The sequence below is a fragment of the Nicotiana sylvestris genome, chromosome 4 (assembly GCF_000393655.2).
Source record: "Nicotiana sylvestris chromosome 4, ASM39365v2, whole genome shotgun sequence".
Classification (NCBI taxonomy): Eukaryota; Viridiplantae; Streptophyta; class Magnoliopsida; order Solanales; family Solanaceae; genus Nicotiana; species Nicotiana sylvestris.
This window is the reverse complement of record NC_091060.1, coordinates 13,026,450-13,046,349: the sequence shown is the minus strand read 5'-3', so window position 1 is coordinate 13,046,349 and position 19,900 is coordinate 13,026,450. Positions and strand designations below refer to the sequence as shown.

At 34.5% G+C, this 19,900-nt stretch overlaps 1 protein-coding gene and 1 long non-coding RNA gene across 2 annotated transcripts; one reads left to right on the top strand and one right to left on the bottom strand.

Annotated features, from left to right (window-relative positions):
* Positions 1-10,887: 10,887 nt before the first annotated feature.
* On the bottom strand, positions 10,888-11,190 carry LOC138889258 (uncharacterized). The gene has a single exon (XM_070172540.1). The coding sequence runs from the start codon at positions 11,188-11,190 to the stop codon at positions 10,888-10,890; it is 303 nt and encodes a 100-aa protein (XP_070028641.1).
* A 3,800-nt stretch (positions 11,191-14,990) lies between these two features.
* LOC138888975 (uncharacterized) lies at positions 14,991-18,142 on the top strand. The gene is made up of 2 exons (XR_011406504.1): positions 14,991-16,819; positions 16,938-18,142. It is a non-coding gene; the product is annotated as an uncharacterized lncRNA (long non-coding RNA).
* Positions 18,143-19,900: the final 1,758 nt, after the last annotated feature.

Sequence of the window (19,900 nt, the reverse complement as noted above, 5' to 3'; positions counted from 1 at the left end):
TGTCACAAAGTTGGTGGTAAAATAATGAAATTCTTAATTTCTTACATTTATAAATTTAGAATTGTCTTTATAATATCCATTCGATTATGATTTTCTCTCATGATACCAGAAGTTTTTGAGTAATATTTGATAGTACAAAATATATCAATAACTTCTGAAGAGCTAACTGTTTGTCTAGAAGACACATGATACAAGTGGTGTCTGATAAATATTAGATTGTGGATAATAAACGAAGGTTCTCGAAGAGCTTATATACAAATCTGTCATTCATATTATATGATTATGACCAAATAATATGTTGTAGTAAACCTGAAGTTTACCAATACAAATGGCTATTATATTGAGACTACAAATGATTGAAAGATTGAAAATCTTCATATTTCCACGATCATAGGGGGTAAAATAATATGTATGTGAGAAGTTACCCGCCCTATTCTTTAATTTGTACTATATCATGTATCACAGTCAACCAGAAGTTTACTAATGCAAAAGTTTATGCCATAGTAAACCAGAAGTTTACTAAGAGATAGCACATGCCATGATAAACTTGAAAATTTCATTTGCCATTTTTAAATGAGCTATTTGAGAATTCAGATAAGCATAAACTGAAGAACTAGAAGATTCTTCAAGAATTCTCTTGTGTTGCTTGTTCTCATAATAAATTGATTATACCAGCTAAAGTTGGGACTAAGACCCCTGATTTTGAAATATATAAAAGGTGAATATGGGCTCATTCACCTATTATGTGAACCACTTATATATGCATATATGAGATGGTTACATGTGTAATTATTGTCAACCTACAGTTTGGCATTTGGAATTGCTTTTCTCGATTAAGAGCATAATTTTCAGATTATGAAATCAAGACAGTTCATCTTAATAATGCTGGTTTATATCCAAGCTAGTTTAGCATTGAATACCTCCTATTAATGGCTAAACCATTGCTTATGAGAACAAAACTTCATGTGCTGGTCTAAGATTTTCTAAATTGCATATAGAACCACTTGTATGCATCAGACCAACAATATATGAATAAGTCCTCCTCTCACAATTGGTTTAGGATCAGAAATCAAATATTTTTACTATCTTTTGATGTGTGGTATATGATTAATTTCTCTACCACAATACACAAAGATATGGTTCCCAAAGAAGATTGGGGATATATGTTAGTTTTTCTAAAATTTGGGGAATGTAATAAACAGTTGAAAAATATGCTAGATGAATCAAATTATCATGAATATGATCCTCACTTAGAAGATAATTCAAGTCAAATGACAGAAGCATTTGCTGATCCAAAATTTAATACCATATTTTAGCTGCAAATGCTCCTATTAAAATTAAAGTCCCTGAAGGATAGAGTTTACTGCACGCATAAAGCGTGGTAGACCAATCGGTTCCAAAGGTAACAATCCTTGAAAAAATAGTAGGAGCTAATGATTAAAATGATCATAATGAGGAGGAAATAAACTCTAGAATATGCCACGACATAACATTTCATGAAACTCCCGAAGAAGTTCAAGTACCTGAAAATAAAGAAAGTGATGAGATCTCAACAAGTTATGTCACTTAGGAACTGATACAATATGATCGTCGACGATATATTTGATACAATATAGTGTATAATATTGTAAAAGATTATGAGGATCGGACCAGCTGTCCAGACACTTGAAGTTATCATACCATTTAGATACAAGTCATAACCTATATGACTTATTTGATTAAATCTATATGAAGATCCTTGAAGGATTTAAAATGTCTGAATCATATAATTCAAAGTCTTGAGAAATGTACTTGATCAAATTATAAAGATCTTTGTACGGTTTAAAGCAATCTGGGCGCGTGTGGTATAATCGCCTCAGTAAATATTTGCTGAAAGAAGATTACATAAATAATGTTATTTGTCCATGTATTTTATAAAGAAAATGTCATCAAAATTTGTTATACTTGCTGTTTATGTTGATGACATAAAATTTGTTGGAACTCCAGAAGAGCTCCAAAAGGCAATTGAATATCTTAAGAAAGAATTTGAGATGAAAGATCTTGGAAAAATAAAAAATTTGCCTTTGGTCTGCAAATTGAATATTTAGCAGACGAGATCTTTATCCATCAATTTGCCTATACAGAAAGGGTCTTTAAACGCTTTTTCATGGACAAAGCGCACCCATTAATTACATCAATGGGTGTTCGATCACTTGAAGTGAATAAAGATCTGTTTCGACCTCCAGAAGAGGATGATGAACTCCTTGGTCCTGAAATACTCTATCTCAGTGTGATTGTTATGCATTTATAAGTGGTGCAGATCGTATTGGTTATGCAGATACAAGATTAGAATGCGGAGACTCAAATATTTGAAACAAGGTTTTCATTAGGGGGAGTAAAATATACGATGCACTCTTTTTTCCTTACTAAGGTTTTTTCCCACAGGGTTTTCTTTATAAGGTTTTTAATGAGGCACCTAGCAATGCGTATTACTAAATATGTATACTCTTTTTCCTTCACTAGGATTTTTTTCCCATGTGGTTTTTCCTAGTAAGGTTTTAATGAGACACATTATCTTTTAATGAATATCCAAGGGGGAGTATTATAAATATATTATATTATGGATGTTCATTTAATACTCCATTGTAAATAAGCTTCCTGAAGAAGTTTATCCATATGGGATTCCGTCGTAAATATGTTTATCTATTTAGTACTCTATTGGAAACAAGCATCCTGGAGAAGCTTATCACTTCGGTACCCGGTTATGGATAAATATTACCCCCGGTAGAAGATTATCCATACCGGGTATAATAAGTTTATCCTTTCGATACTCCGTTATGGATAAACATTACCCTCAGTAGAAGATTATCCATACCAGATACAATTAGCTTATTCTTTCAGTACTCCATTATGGATAAACATTACCCCCAGTATAAGATTATCTACACATGGTATAATGAGCTTATCCTTTCAGTACTCCGTTATGGATAAACATTACTCTCAGTAGAAGATTATCCATATCTGGTATAGTAGCAGCTTACACAACAGCTTATAGTAGCAGCTTGCAGTAACAACTTACATAACATCTTGCAGTAGTAGCTTACACAGCAGCTTGCAGTAACAGCTTACACATATGCTTCCTTTCTTCTATAAATAGAAGAGATTTCAGTTCATTATGTACATGAATTTGAAATTCGAATAATAAATCCCTCTCTCTCTCTCTCTCTCTCTCTCTCTCTCTACTTGTCTTTGATTTCTTTACTTTAAAGTCTTTATTTTATAACATTTCTAAAGTTTATGAATTAATTTAAAAATAATACTTGTATAACAAATACTCAATCTGACTCTAATGTAAGATTAGCAGTCCGTTTGGCATAGTTGAATTTAAGCAGCTTATAAGCAATAAGCATTAGAAAAATATTTTTAAAGTATTGAAATTAATTTATAAATAAGCAGCTATGTGTTGGAATATAAGTGCTGAAACGAAAATAATTTGTTGATTTGTTTGGTAAAATTCATCACTTATTTTCCCTTTCATGATCTAATATTGGTTCACACTGCTGGTAGATGGTTTGGCTACTAGTGTGGAAAAAAGTGAAAATCTTACTTTATACCTATTAAGCCCAAACTATTTACCTTTTAATACCTATGCCTAAACTATTTACCCTGTCTATTCAATCAGCCCAATTTATTTACCCGGTCCCCATATTTCATGCGGCCCAATCTACCCATCTCTCCTTATCTTCGATCTAGCCCACCTATTTCACCCGGCACAAGCTTCCCACACTTTTCTTCGTTCTTTAGCAGTTAACAAGTACACTAGAGTACAGTTTCCAAATCTCCATAGCCAACCGATGAGAACGCAAAATTCACCCACATTCGAGTTTTTAATTTTTTTTCCGATTTCGTTCTATCTCTTAGTCTAGTACCTATTTTTGGGTGACATTTTTGCTTTGGGTGAAATTTTTGCTTCTGAAAGTACATTTTAGTGAAAGTGGGTTTTCAAAATCATAGGATTTTTGTGTTTTCCTTTGTACTTTTGTGAATCAATGTCTATGGGTTGTTGTTTTCTCTATGGGTCGGAAGCATTGTGCGCGTAGATGGTGGCGCCGTGGACAATATCATTCTTCAACACAAGTAGCTGCTGTATTCGTTGCCTTAGCCATGTCTGTTCCTAGTTTTTCCTTATTTTCTGATTCTCAGTCTCTATTTAGTCGTAACCCTAGCAGTAGTCATGTTGAAAACACAACTGAAAATATAGAATTAGAGGGTGGAAAAGGCAACAATATTAATGCTTCGCCAGTCGATGAAACTCCCTACCTGTCATTACCCGACACAAATTCCGAACCAGTCATAGGAGGTGTTCCTGTGACTGATAAGGGAAAAGGTAAAGTTGTTGAGGATTCTGAGTTAGGGGGAAGCCGACGTGAATCTGTGCCTAAAACAGAGACTCAACCAGTAGATGTTGATTGTAGCGATGACTCTCAGTTAAAGAACAAAAAAATTGGTATTGCACCCAAGAAGGTAATTTTCTTACAATTATGATCTTTGAGATTTTTAATGTATAGTACATTGTTATTTTTTGATTTCCTGTTATGCTTTTGTATTATATTATAGTTATAGTCAGTTGTGTTAATTTTAAGTGAATTCTATTTCTTCAAGTTCATTTTGTACATTTAAGAGAACTGTTGTAAATTTATTACGATTTCCATTTATCTATTTATTCCAGCTATATGTTTCATCAATGTTCAGTGCGACGTAATAGTGTTTATAGCTGTCAAAATCCATCACTAGATGATTAACTAAGAGAAAATCAAGTACCAGCGAATTTTGAGTTTTCGGGTAAAGTTCATTTGAGTTGTTCTATGTGTATGTTTCTGTGATATTAGCAAAATTTAGGCCGATCATTCTGCTTAGAAGAAGTAAAAGATATCATTTTGTATACATTGTATTTGAGAGTGAAGGAATTGAGTGATCTTTTCTAGTATATTGTACATACCAGTTAATTTCCAATAATGAGCTTGTTAATTTTGGATGGCCTATTTGTCTTTGCTATTAGTTTCTCAATGTTTTTGAATCAATATAGACAGATTAAATTAATGTTCTGCTTGAGGTTTAAAAAGGGTCACTGATTCAGTAGTTGTTGTAGTCAACCATATTTATTGAAGCCAGAGCTGCTCTGTGTGATTTCTGATTTTCAGCTTTGCATTAGATGGTTTTGTACATGATTTAGTATTTAGCAAGTTGACAGTGGTGGAGAGAAGCATGGAAGGAATGGGACCGTGTAAGTTAGGAGTGCAGAATGAGCTTTTCTTTATAGGTGGCATTGTGTGGATGGGGTCAATGGGTGAGAAGCGCTGGTACTGTAGCATAAGTTCCTTGTCGAATATTAGCTATCTTGTAGTGCAATTTGATGTGAGTTTATGCTATTCTTTTACTTCCTTAGTAATCTTAAGAATATGCAAGATGAAAAGTATTTTGCTACTATCCTCTAAAATATGTATTTGATAGAATAGTTTCCGGATACTGTAGATTTAATAGCTAAGTTTCTTTTGGCTTTCCCTCCCTAGTAATATTGAATATGCATCTTCAAATGAAACAACTTAAAGTAAGTTTATGCATTGATGGTCACTTAGTATTGCTACAAATTGTTCCCACACTATTTTCCTTTTGTTTCCTTATAAGTAAAATTTGTAGTTGCCGGAAATTAGTCAGTAGAATTGTATACCCTGCTGGTATAGTTATATGTCGTGTTGGTATCGTATGGTAGTTGTAATATTTTTAGTTGGTTTAGTTGCATTTTAAATGAATTCTATTTCTGAAATTATTTTATATGAACATGTTTTGCAGTGTTGGGATTTCCTTGTGCCCATGGACTTAGATTATAAACCAAAGGTTGATTGGGATACCAACTACCATGTTATTCATCAATTGAAAGTGAATTTATCAAAGAGGCAACTTCGAGTGTTTAAGAAAACATGCTTTGGCTATTTTTTGGATCTGCCACCAGTTATTGTGCAGATTCGGGTTATGCACCATTTGCTTATTAGAGAAGTACATCACGAGGTAAAAAATGAGATGCGATTTGTAGTGAATGATTCTAGGTTGCGCTTTGGCTTGGGTGAATTTGCACTTGTTACCGGGTTGAAATGTAAGGGTGATACAAGTATAGAGAGCATAGCAGAGAATAGGTTGATTTCAAAATATTTTGGGACTGCATCCGTGACATTTGCCCAACTAGCAGACTATTTTAAGAAGAAGAAATGGGAAACAGATGATGATACGTTGAAGATAGTAGTTCTTTATTTTGTGAACAACTTCTTACTTTCTCAACTCAAAACAAAGGTTATTTCACGGTCTTACATTGACTTGATTGAGTGCGGTGATTTTAATAATTATCCCTGGAGTATAGATGTTTATAAAGCTACAATTGACTCGTGTTCCAACAAGTTTCAAGATAAGCCTTCTTTTTATAGACTCGGTGGCTTCCCGTTGGCTTTACAGACTTGGTTGTATGAATGCTGCCCAAGTTTGGATGGTCACTTTGCTGATCATCTTAGAACAAACTTCCACGAATTTTGAATTGGGTAGTCATGGGTCAAATACCGAATGAGTGAGTTGTTTTGCAAATGTGTAGCTTGCAACGCGAGCAGGTAATTTTCTCATAGTTTTATTGCCTCTCTTAATGTTTTGGTACAGTAGTTTAGTCACAGTTGTAGCAATATCCCAGTTCAGTGATATACTCTGTTGGTATACATGTATACTATATTGGTATCATGTATACTATATCCCAGTTCAGTGATATACTCTGTTGGTATACATGTATACTATATTGGTATCATATGGTAATAGGGATCTTTTATCTTTCCATACTTTATTATCATTTCTATTTCTAACTAGTGTGCTTAATAATTGCAGCTAAACAACATCACCCCAACTGATGATGAGAAGCAACTATTTGATGTGCGTGGTTTAAACTTTGAAATTGAAGTTGAGTGCACTGACAGTCAGCCCGATAGCTTTCAGGTTTTTGGCACTCAATTACCAAAGACACAAAGTATGCATGAAAGTACTGGAGGTGATTCCCAACCTACCAATGCTGAGGTAATGAAGGAGTTACAAGCTTTGAAGCTTTTTGTAGAGACCAAGTTTGAGGAGGTGGTTGCAGCTATTGGTAGGCAGTCAATAAAACCAGAGGGAAATTCAGCGGTATTGATCTTTTATATAATATAATGCTATAGTATATTGTTCAAAGATGCAATATATGCTTATAGGATAATATTCCATTCTTTACTTTTAGTGTACATAGTATTCTTGTAATATACATAATACTAAAATTGCTAGTTTCTCATTTTCAGCATAAGCAACAGGATAATGATCCTGACTTTCGTGAGATGCATAATGATTATGACCAGTTTGAAAGTGGCCACATTGGGAATGATCCTGTAGTTCTTGGAGATAACACGCCCAAAGCGCCTTCTAGTATGTAAATCACAGATTTGATTGATTTTTTTTACTGTTGTTTTTTGAAAATAGTACTCTTGCTTATACTTTTATATGTTTAGTATCTGGTTTTGGTGAGGTTAGTCAAGATGGAGGTGCCACTAGTGTCAATGTGAAGAACGTCACAACAAGTGATGGTGTAGTTAATGATGATTTTGGCTTAGATTCTAACTTTAAACTGTCTGCATCTGCAATTGATCAAATCACCGCCATTACAAAACAAGCAACATATAAGCAGTCATCTCATGATGTTAAAAAGTCGGGTCCTGCTCCGCTGCTATCAGGAATCCCTGTACTTACACGAACAAATGTTATTATTGAGTCTAATACTGCTCCACAGGGTACGATGTTGATGTTACTAATTCTGTAGTTAGTATGTAAATGATAGGTTCTTGATAGTTTTTAAATTTTTATTTAAGTAGTGATACTGATAATGCTTTTATGTGTTCAACATGTCGGGTTGATGGTGTTGGTCAAGTGGATGTTGGTAGCAGTAATGTGAATTTGCCTTCTGGTAATGTCTTCTATATATAACTTTTCATTCTTTTTTTCTAAATTTCTTAACTTTGTTTATTTATTTATTCACTAGCATTTCCTAATTTAAGCTCCATGTCGACACGGGGGTGATCTTCACTTGGATTCTGATTTTGAATATACTGATTCTCAACTTGATCTAATTGCTGCCATTACACAAGGAGGGAGACGTAATGTAAATCAATCTGGAAATGAACTGACAACTCGTGCTGTAAATAAGTCTAAACCTAATCAGTCGGTATCAAGAAGTATTGTCCAGATACAAACAGACGTTGAAACTACTCCTGCAGTTTTCGCATGGAGAAGGCGCCCCGCAGCTGTAAAACAGTCGCCGCATAGGAATGACTGGCAATCTGGTGTTAGTGCAGTTGGGGGATCCTCGAAGGTTATCAAATGAAGATTTCCATTTGTAAATGACATTTCAGAGACTATTGATTTTAAGCTTACGACTGCATTCTCAAACTTTGTTGAAGCAAACATGCAATTGGGAGAGTGCGTATTCGTTTCCATGTACTTTTGTGTTCATTTTTTCTTAATGTTTGTTGTTATATTTCTTATCATATCTTCTTTTATACGAAATAGGGAAGTGTATATACCTGGTGATCAAAAGCTAGAGCCTTGTTTTGACTTTGAAGTTGAACAGATTGATGATTTTCCATACCTTAAACTATTCTGGTAGGCTGCTCTCTAGTTCGGTATGTGTACTGCTTTTTATTTTTGTTGTTGTAGTAGTTCATTCATATTGTTAGTGGTAGTCATGTTTTCTTCCTCTCTTCTTTGCAACACTTGAATATTATATTCTACTATCTTAGGAAGAAGGCGAAATATGAAATTAATATGCCAATCAAAGTCACAACTACAGATACTCTTTTTAATAATATCATTCAAAGGGTTTTCTCAGAATTTGTAAAAGGTGGGAAACAAGATCATTTGATTGATAGATCAGACGATATCATGGAGTACATGAAAGGATTTAAGATGCATTGCAACACTCCATGGCACCAGGTTGATCATGTCATTTTTCAAATTAATTTGGCAGAAATTTGGCATTGGATATTAGGGTGTGTGGTCATTCCACAAGAGATGTTTTTACGTATATGACTCGCTACGTAGTCGAAAGCACAAAAAAGCTATTCAAAAAGTGGCAGAGGCTTATGCTGTGGTGATCCTCCTATTTCTAGTTAGTATTGAATTTTATAACCAAAGAAGTGACATTGTAGTAGAAAATGGTCTGCACATGGGAAAGAAGTTGACTGATCCTTTTGAGATTGAACTGATTACAAATCTGCCAACACAGCACAATTCGTAAGAATAGTTACTTTTTTTTACTTTGTTTTCCTCATTCATATTAATATTTTCACTTCTAATTGATTTTTATAGTCTATTCATTTGTTTTATTTCAGAGATTGTGGAGTATATGTTGCTTGCTTTGCTGAGTATATTATTGAAGATCTTCCAATCCTTGTTGCCAATTTTGATGTGGATGGTCTTCGAGCTAGGTTTGGTGTACTGTTGTGGCACTATGGGAGGAACAAGCAGTTGCATGGCGAATCAAGTGAATCTGAGGCTCCAGTAGCACCTAAAAAGACTCGTGGAAAGAAACGCAAGAAGTAGTATAGGTCTCTTTTTGGTTTTAGTTAATCGTATCATGAAAACTTTGCAGGATATTAATAGTTTTTGGTGAAGTATGATATTATTAGTAGTAAATGACCTTCTGCTGATTGAAGACTGTAGGAAACTTGTGCCTTTATAAAATATTTCCAGCTACTAATGTTTCTTTTGTCATATTTAATTATTCTGGTTCAGAATATGTGGTATAGATTTCTTCAAGTACATGGGGGTTATCAGTTTAGTTATGTCTCTTGATGCTGAAAATTTGCTGATTTTGTTTCTGATTTCAGCTTGTTTTATTAGGCTTTTCTTAGGCTTCTTCCATAAAGTTGTTGGTTTATTAGGATGCCGAGGTCCATTCCTTTGCCAGAGAGTAAGGTTTAATGGATTCTGCAAGTGAAAATTAGGGGCAGATGAAGCGAACACTTCCAACAACATACAAAGTAGTTGTGACAGAAGTTAAATGATCTGTTTTCGAATGTGATGATGGTCTAAGCTTTAATGTTCATCTGTAGTTTTAGCATAGATGGTGTATTAGTGTAGTAGAACTATATACCAATCAGGTATACTGATATACCATTTGGGTATCACGTTGTATTTGACTCACCTTTCTTCCTTCAACAACTAGATGTAAGTACTGACATGAGTTCCAAAGCGTGCGCATTTTGGGTATCACATTGTATCTGGTGCACCATTTGTATTTCTGTGCATATTTTATTTTAGCCATATTAGTGCAATACCACTATATACCAGCGAGGTATACAAATATAACATTTGGGTATCACTTTGTATTAATGTACCTGATGATGTACGATAACTACATGTAAATGGCTTCCAATTTGTTATACTTCAATACCGACATGAGCTGCAAAGCGTGCCCATTTTGTTAACAAAGTATGTACAAATGTTGCATTTACAGCACCACTTCTATTTCTACACATATTTTGATACTAATAAGATATACATATATACCAATAAGGTATACAGATATACCACTTGGGTATCACATATATATTTTAGCATCTTTTTCCTGCAGCAACTAGATGTAAATGCATCCCACTTTTATATACTAAAATAGAAAATAAATAGATTCTTATTGAAAATACAAGTAGCCATATAAATTTGTTGCCAAAAAGTAATTTCTCAAAGAATCATCATACCAAATATATGTCTAGTGCAAGAAATGCATTTTATTTTTTTGCAATTCAAATGCTATGATTCTACGACATATGAGTTCTATAAAAACATTGAAGCATTATATTAATCTCTCTTTGGAATATTTCGGCATGTTCTCCGGTTGTGTCCTTTTCTCCCGCATAGTGCACATGTAACTGTATTTCCTTCCCAGCCTCCTATGCCTCTCTTCTTTTTAGGTCTTCCTGGTTTGATTTTTCCTTTTGGTGGTAGTACCACCTGCGAAGAGACATCTTCTGGAATTTGCCACGTTGTTTCATCAGGCAATGGATTTACTGGTATCTCATATGTTTTCAGCAAGTAGTCTATGTTGTAGTAATCCGAGCAATACTTGTATGAATCCATATGGAATTTTTGTATAACTGCCATTGCATGTGGACATGGAATATCGTCTAGATGAAACCTCCCACAAGTGCAGTTTCTTTCATGTAGGCGCACCACATTTCTTGTTTGGCCATCAATTACTAAATGTAAGAATTCAGTTGATGGCAACACCTAGTATAATTTTAATTAAGAAAAGTCATTAGCTATATGAAGTAATAGTATTTCTTAAATAACAATATTCAGTTGTTTAGTGAAATCGCTAAGGTAAAAAAGTAAAAATACAGTACATGCAGTGTTTTTATGATTTTGAAAATGCATACCGTCATCGTCTGTGATAAGATAGTATTATCTGCCAATATTTTTTCATACTTTGCACCAATCTTCATAAATGATTCCACTGCATCCTTCCGATTGGTGTAATTCCATTTTTGAATCAATGTTGTCATAAAGTCAACCAAATTCACAACTGGGAGGTCTCTTGCGTGCTTGTTTGTTGCATTTACTGATTCCGCAATATTCAATGTCATGGTCATGGTTCTATTTGCCTTGGAATGCGCCCGGGACCATTTATCATATCCAATATCCATCAGGTATGTTTTCACTCTACTATCATTAGCTTCTAACTTTGCCATATGCCTGTTGAATTCTTCAACAGTGTATGCTCTTGCTAATGCAAAATATACTTCTTTGATTTGTTTTTGGCTCTTCCTGAAGTTTGTCTTTATGTTGTTCCACAGATAGAACATACATGCACAATGAGGGACTTCTGGATAGACAATTGAAGTTGCTTTCCATATAGCATCATGCCTGTCTGATACAATGCACATTCCCTCTCTTTGTCCATAGGTTTCTCTGAACTGCACGAAGAACCATTCCCACGATGCATCATTTTCCGAATCAACAATTGCATATGCAAGGGGTAGAATTTGTCCTGTAAACCCAAAGAACAAAATATCAATTACAACACACTATATTAATTTAGCATTTCATATAGTAGTATAGTCATAGGTAGGTGCAGGTGTGTAGCAAAATAACTATATACTCTGTTGGTATACTTGTATACCATACTGGTATCATATAATATTTGCAAATATTTTTTTTTTTTAACTGAATGTAATTGGATTGTACATAAAATATTAATTTAGTATTTCATATAGTAGTATAGTCATAGGTACGTGCAGGTGTGTAGCAAAATAACTATATACTCTGTTGGTATACTTGTATACCATACTGGTATCATATAATATTTGAAAATATTTTTTGTTTCTTTAACTGAATGTAATTGGATTGTACACAAAATATTAATTTAGCATTTCATATAGTAGTATAGTTATAGGTACGCGCAGGTGTGTAGCAAAACAACTATATACTCTGTTGGTATACTTGTATACCATACTGGTATCATATAATATTTGAAAATGTTTTTTGTTTCTTTAACTGAATGTAATTGGATTGTATTCTTACCCTCTGCGTCTTGCATGGAATCCGTGAGTATGGTCCCTCTATATGTTAACTTTAAAAAACTTCCATCAACTACAATTGTTGGCCTACAATAGACTCATCCTCTAATCGATGCATAGCTATGAATGCATACAAGAAGCTCCCATCTCCTTCAGTGTGTAGTTGTGTCACTGATCCTGGATTAGCGTACTCTAACATATAAAGATATGTTGGCATTTTCTTGTTTGATTCACTTGATGATCGTCTCAATAATTGTATTGCTTTTTCTTTTGATCTTCATGCTTGCATGTAGCTTAAGTCCATACCATATGCTTTTTGGATGTCTCTCTGGATATCTGTTGGTGTATATATGATTTTCGGGTCAACAAGTTTATCTTGTACCACAGCTGCAACAAAGCTGAGACAACTTGCTTTTGTGAACAAAATCTCTTATCAGTTAAACAACTGTGGACAAAATTGAAATCCGTCACTTTGAAAAGATTTGATGCTCGTAGGCTTGATGCTTTAAGTCTCCAAGTGCATCTTTCATCCACACATTCAAGGATATACCTGTTTATAATACAAATACAGTTATGTATAATGTTTTATTGATGAAAAACACACACAAAAATCCGTACAATTATATACTCACATGGTATACTCTGTTGGTATACTTATATACTGTATCAATATCATATTTTGCTGATAAAAAATATAGACAAAGCAGCACAATTCTATACTCACATAGTATACTGATTTAGCATACATATATACTATATTGGTATTATGTTTTACTGATAATAACAAAGACAAACCAATACAGTTATATACTCGCATAGTATACTGATATAGCATACTTATATATTATACCAGTATCACTGATAAAAAACATAGACAAACCAATACAATTCCATACTCCCATAGTATACTGATTTAGCATACTTATATACTATATAGGTATCACATAGTTTTTTACTTGAAAACATGCAGACGGACCTTCTTGGGCATGATTTATGAACCCGATATTGACATTTTTCTCTAACAACATACTATTTCATAACGAGAGCCAGCAGGTTCTTGCACTTCATAAATTTGTCCTTTTTCAACATTTTGATGAAATTGATCAGTTATGATGTTTGCATCATCAAGTTCTAAAATGGCGTCATCTCCTTCTTGCACATCAAACGTAGTAATCATATCAGTGCTTTCAAATTGTGCAATTTCTGATGAAATTGGAGCAACATCAAAACTGGAGGTGCTTGCAGCTATAATGTTTTTAGCAAACGACACACACATGGGAAGTGTTGTTATCCCTGCACTTGATTTTTTCAATTCCATGTAAACACTAACACTCATATCGCTGCAAATTGTAATTGGTGGATATCTTTGAGCAATAGCATACTGAATAACTATTGTTTTACTGTCCTTTTGCAGTTGCTTTGCAATTTCTCTGAGAAGTTGTTCAAATTTCCAAGAGGTCTTTATTAGAATTGCATCAACATGAAAATTTATGAAATTATTGTTATCATCTCATTCTCCACTATGCTGCAGCAGAATTGGAATATTTTCCATGATTCTGAAGTTATAATCACTTTTATGTCTTGAATCTCAACAATGCAAATTTCAACAGTGTTCGAAATTTCAACAGTATATAGCTGCAACAGATTTTTCGAAATCAAACCTCCAGATCTCCGGATCTCCAAACCTAGATTAGAATTTTCAGCTAAAATTCAGAAGTTTAGCTCCGAAATCAAAATAAAAACAACAGCGAAATCAAAATCTGAAAACAACAGCGAAATCAAAATCCGAAAAGAAGATGCGAATCAACATCTTCGATCTATTTTTTCACACTTAGTGATCTTCAAATTAGGGAATATCGGTGGAAATCTCAATTTTGTGTGATGATTTTCTGAAATTTTGAGCAGTTTTTGCGTTTTTATAGGTAGGTCATTAAGCGTGGGGTAGTTATTTTAATATTCCCGTTTATTTATTAAATGGGTAGGAGATTGTAATTATTTAGTGGGTAGAATTCTTTAATGGGTATGACTGGGTAAATAGTTTCACTTTTATACGTACTCCTGCCTTTTCCCCAAAAAATTCCCTAAAAAATGAGTTAATGTATAAGGTCATTCAAGTTCCAAAGATTCATAAATTACCTTCGGCCTACATATTATACCGACCGATCTTTTTTAACGTGGCTCTTAGTGATTTTTGCAATGTCCTAGCATCGGATCCTAGTTCCAATTTCCAAATGAAATTGAAAGAGTAAAAGAAACTACAATCTTGGACCGATGTCATCTGTGAAGTCTCAATTACATGCCAGCCAAAGAAAATATTAATACATGCACGTTTGGCATGTCAACACCAAATGATGCTACGCCAACTTTTGTACTCACAAAATGAAAAGTAAGAAAGGAAAAATGTACATTAATATATTATGACTCTTTTTTCTTTTCCATAAGATAGATGTTACTTACATTGGAGCCTAGACTAATTCAGATTCAATCGAGTAAGGCCCATTAAAAGGTGAAAGTTGTTGTGAACAAGGCTAACACAGTAACGATTTATGGACCAAATTTGTTGAACAAGACTGATCCAGTTTGATTATCGGGGAGTTATATTTGGGATCCGGGGATATGCAGGGCATGGGAACTATTGAGAGAAATGTCTAAATCCTCTCCTCCCAATTCTGAGTCTAGCTTCTCATCCCCTTCTTGGTTCTGTTCTATCTTACTTAGCTCCTGCACTTTTGTAATTTCATTACTGTTGCTCTAATTTGTTGAGTTGTAATCGTTAGATATTATCATCAATATAATTTGTATTTTGGAGTTGTTACATTGGTGCTTTCATCCGGAGGTCTTCAATGGAGGACCAAATAATTCGAACTATCGATGATTCAATTAATGTCATGAAGTATTCATGGTCTAAGGATTTGGCTGAAATTCGTTCACTGTTACAGGAGTTGCTTGGAAATAAGCCCACTCCGGTGGAATTCCGACGATTCTGTGGCGAGAATCCAGAGTTCTGGATTTCTCTGGCTTAACGATACTTTGCATTCTATGGAATTTCAGAAAACAACATGTTACTTCTCGCCTCGTCCTATCTCGATGGAGAAGCTTTAGATTGGTACCGATGGCTCTTTCAGAACAAGCAGCTGGTGGATTGGGAACATTTTATTGCGAAGGTGCGAATTCGATTCCGTCGAAAGGGACTAGAATCAGTCGAAGGACGATTGGCGAAGCTCCGACAAACAACTACTGTGTCTGAGTACCAGAGTCGTTTTGAGGCTATTTTATTAGGCTTTGGCGAGTCAGAGCAATCCGAATACAGAGGCAAAACGGAAGCGTGCAAGGTGTTCGATGAAATGTTTGAAAAGGAGATCGATCGTAAGCATAGATGAATGTTGGCAATACCAATGACCAAGTATTCAACATTAGTTCTCTTTCAAACGTAACTACCTTACTCCCTATAACACCAATTGAGTTTGCCTTCAAGGATGGAAAGTCCGAGGAAGAGAGCGATGTGAAAGTGCTAGTCGAAGGCTCAGTGCCTGCGGTTCAACCGCAGCTGACTGCTACTAGCCTAATCAAGGAAGCTGCAAATATTGAACAGAAATTGGTTCCAGAGCATTTTTGCCCAATCTTACAGCATCTCGCTCACAGGACGGAAACAGAACATCTTGAGAAAATCATGTGAAAACATTTGGAGTATATTATCAAGTGTCGAGTTCCAAGTCTTCAATCTCTTATCAACCAAACTATGACTGAGCTGGAAATTGAGTTGAACCCTCATAGAAATCACATTATCACGGCACCAGAGATAAATTCCAAGACCTTAACTCTAAGATCCTATTCAGAGTATGTGGTTTCTAACTCTATGACTCACGTTGTGGGATCCGGGATGGCAATGGTGTATGTATTTCTCCATTTTTTTGTCTGATTTTGCATTGGTAGTTGCTACATCTTCAATTTTTAATCTCTTTGATAATTACTTAGAAAAGAATAACCTGAATAAAAAAAGAAAGAAGATGGAACTGTTTGTGTTCTCTTATCAGTGCATGAGTTTGACATATGAAGATGGGTGCCATGTCTTGCTTGATGCCTATGCATTGGAGCCTAAAGACATAGAGACTAGGGACATGCTACTGAAGGCATTTAAAAGTGACGGTGATACTTCTCAAGTTGAAGCTTCAACGCTTTCTTGTTTTAGCTTGCACTCAACAGAACATGACTTGGTATTGGTTCCAGTTGAACCTTTTTGGTCTTATTTCATAATTGTAGGTAGTCACACCTTATCCAGTGGGCTGTATGTTATCTATGACTCCATTGCATCCACATGTCCTTCAATTGCAGGGGAAGAATATATACTAGTCTTGGATGAATATTTGGACGTTAAACATAAAGCTTCGGTGGAGAACTTCATATGGTCAATAGTTTCACAACATGACTTTAGTACTGCCCTTGATTGTGAAACTGAGATTTGCTACAGGTGCTTGTTGGAATGAATCATATTGCACCACTTCATGCTGTTATTGGGTTCCAAAACTATGCGCAATTTGACGAGATTCAAACTAGTGTTCGTGGTCCTGTGTAAATAGTAGAAAGAAATGGTGATGAACATTTAGTTAAATTCGTGTATGCCAACAACTGGTCCTCCAAGATTTGTTTACGTGGACTTGTCATTCATTTTTTTGTTGGAAGAAAAAATTGGTATACTTATATTGTCACTATAGGTGATGGTGGGGTGTTACAATATTTTGAATCTGTGGTGGTGGCAGATATTGGAGCAATATTCTCGTCAATAGAAATTATTTGTATGTTGCAGGTTCTTTATCAAGATAGGGCTCTTTTTCAATATACCCTTACAACTATTGTTATGCTCATTAGTACACTGGTCTTTGGCTTCTTGACAAAATCACTTGTTAGCCATCTACTTTCTTATCATGGCAGTACTAAGAGTATAGACAGAGAACCAAGCATCTCAAAAGATAGGCCTTTGCTTGTAATTGCAGAATCTGCAACAATCACAATGGATATTTGGTCGTGTTGTTTGAAAGACTTGTACATGCACTCCATTCTTACTGGAGGCTCAATGCTCGCTTACATCGGGCCAATATTTGGTGGGGGACATGTTGCTAGCAGTGTTCCTAACTCGAACCTTGAGGACAAGGCTCTTTTTGAGGAGGGAGTATTGTTGTGAACAAGGCTAACACAGTAAGGACTTATTGGCCAAATTTGTTAAACAAGACTGATCCAGTTAGGACTATTGGGCCAGGACCTAATTTAAGAGAAAGCCCAAGGATTAAACCTCTGTTTTAAAAGACAGAATTGGGACTCGTCCGGGACTCGCCCCGGGGCGGAGCACTCGTAAAACGCCCCTGGGCTTATGTGTGGGGCTTAGTTCCGCGAGACTTACGCATCGGCCATCCGGGCTTACGCCCCGGACACGCCCAACGCCCAGCGTACTGGGCTCGCCTAATAGAACTTTATGCAAATGTATGTAATTAACCTTGTAAATCCTCAAATTTTCTTAATAAATCGTTGACTATTCAAAATTACTTTTTTCTTATTCATAAATCATTAAGTTGAGAGTATTTTATGTCATAATTAAAATAAAAATTATTACACACTATCCACTAAGACTGCTATGATAGTTAATTTTAAATAAATCCTTCATTTTAAAAAGTATTTACTTATTAACTTTTGTTTCGTCTTTACTATATAATATGGTCCATAATTTTTTTATAATTATTTTTATCATGTTTACGAGATACAATACTTGTTAATTTAATAGCTCAGTATTAGCTAGTAACTATTTACAAATAATTAGTTATCATGGTATTATATGGTGACTTATGTGTCACTTTATTAACTTATTGAAACTTAAAAATAATTGATGCTAGAGAATCATATTTAAATTGTGAATTATGTTTTTATATAAATTCTCTTTCAAATAGAAAGCATATTAAATAAAAGGAGTATTTTAAGAAAAATATAAAATTATAATATCGTCCTTAAGAGATACATATAGGATTTCGTACCGAATACATTACTTTTGATGTTTTAGTTGTAACGACGTTGTAGCTAATTTGCATATTATGATATATGTCATACTTTTCGCATTATTCATAGTTGAATTATAATTTATAAATATTTTAAATAGATTATTGTTATAATTTTGTGATTTTAAATTTTTATAATTATTTTTTATTTTATACTTTCTGAAAATTCTTGAAATTAGTAAAATTTAAAGATCCCCATGTCTCAGGGCTTACGTCTCGCCTCGTCAGAGGTAAAACGCCTCGCCTCGCGCCCCCGCCTTTTAAAACATTGGATTAAACAACCGAATAGATTACCGGGGAGTTATATTTGGGATCCAGGGGGATATGCAGGGCATGCGAACTGTTGAGAGAAATGTCTGAATCCTCTCCTCCCAATTTTGAGTCTAGCTTCTCATCCCCTTCTTTGGTTCTGTTCTATCTTACTTAGCTTCTGCACTTTTGTATTTCCATTACTGTTGCTCTATTTTGTTGAGTTGTAATCGTTAGATATTATCATCAATATAATTTGTATTTTGGAGTTATTACATAAGTGCTCTATTAGGATATTTTTCATTCTCAAGATTTAAATCCAAGATAGGAGTATGTGTTAACATGGAGGGATCTTATTCATCCCGCCAAGATCATTGGTAGGTTTCCCCTTTCAGAATTACGTATGTAGTGTGTTTTACCGGAAAAGTAAAGAAAACAGAAAAAGACTAGTTAGTACCTTGCTTGCTGTACATTAAAAGGTCAATATTGTCAAATAGGATATAATCTCTCAATAGCTACTTGAAGAACCAACAAAAAGTTAGAAAAGTTCAACAGAGTTTTTTTTAATCGATTGAAATTGAGAATAGCGACTAACAATTTTTTTTTTTATCGATTCAAATCAAGCATAGCAACTAACATAACGTTTGATACTGACTTTCGTTTTGATAACTACATATTCAATGGAAGCTTTAAGGGCTTCGTCTTGATGTCATCACTAACCTCAGTCAAAACACATGTACTTATTATTTGATGAAATAAAATTATACCACTTCTTCCAATAATCACTTGCCTATTTTCTTGAATCGAAGTTGGAAGAGTAAATAGGATTTTCTTTTCTTTGTAAGATAAATACTAGATAATCACCGTTGTTCACAGAGGTGGACCCACGATTTTAACGCAATCGTAACATCAGTATTCTGCTTAATCAGTATTCCCTAAAGGCTTTTAGTATTCAGGGTGTCAAGTTATTTAAATTAACCATTTTCAAGATATACGTATATACAT

Excerpts from the sequence above, each read along its gene's own strand:
- LOC138889258 (XM_070172540.1), bottom strand. The coding sequence starts at position 11,190 with ATGGCAGTTATACAAAAATTCCATATGGATTCATACAAGTATTGCTCG.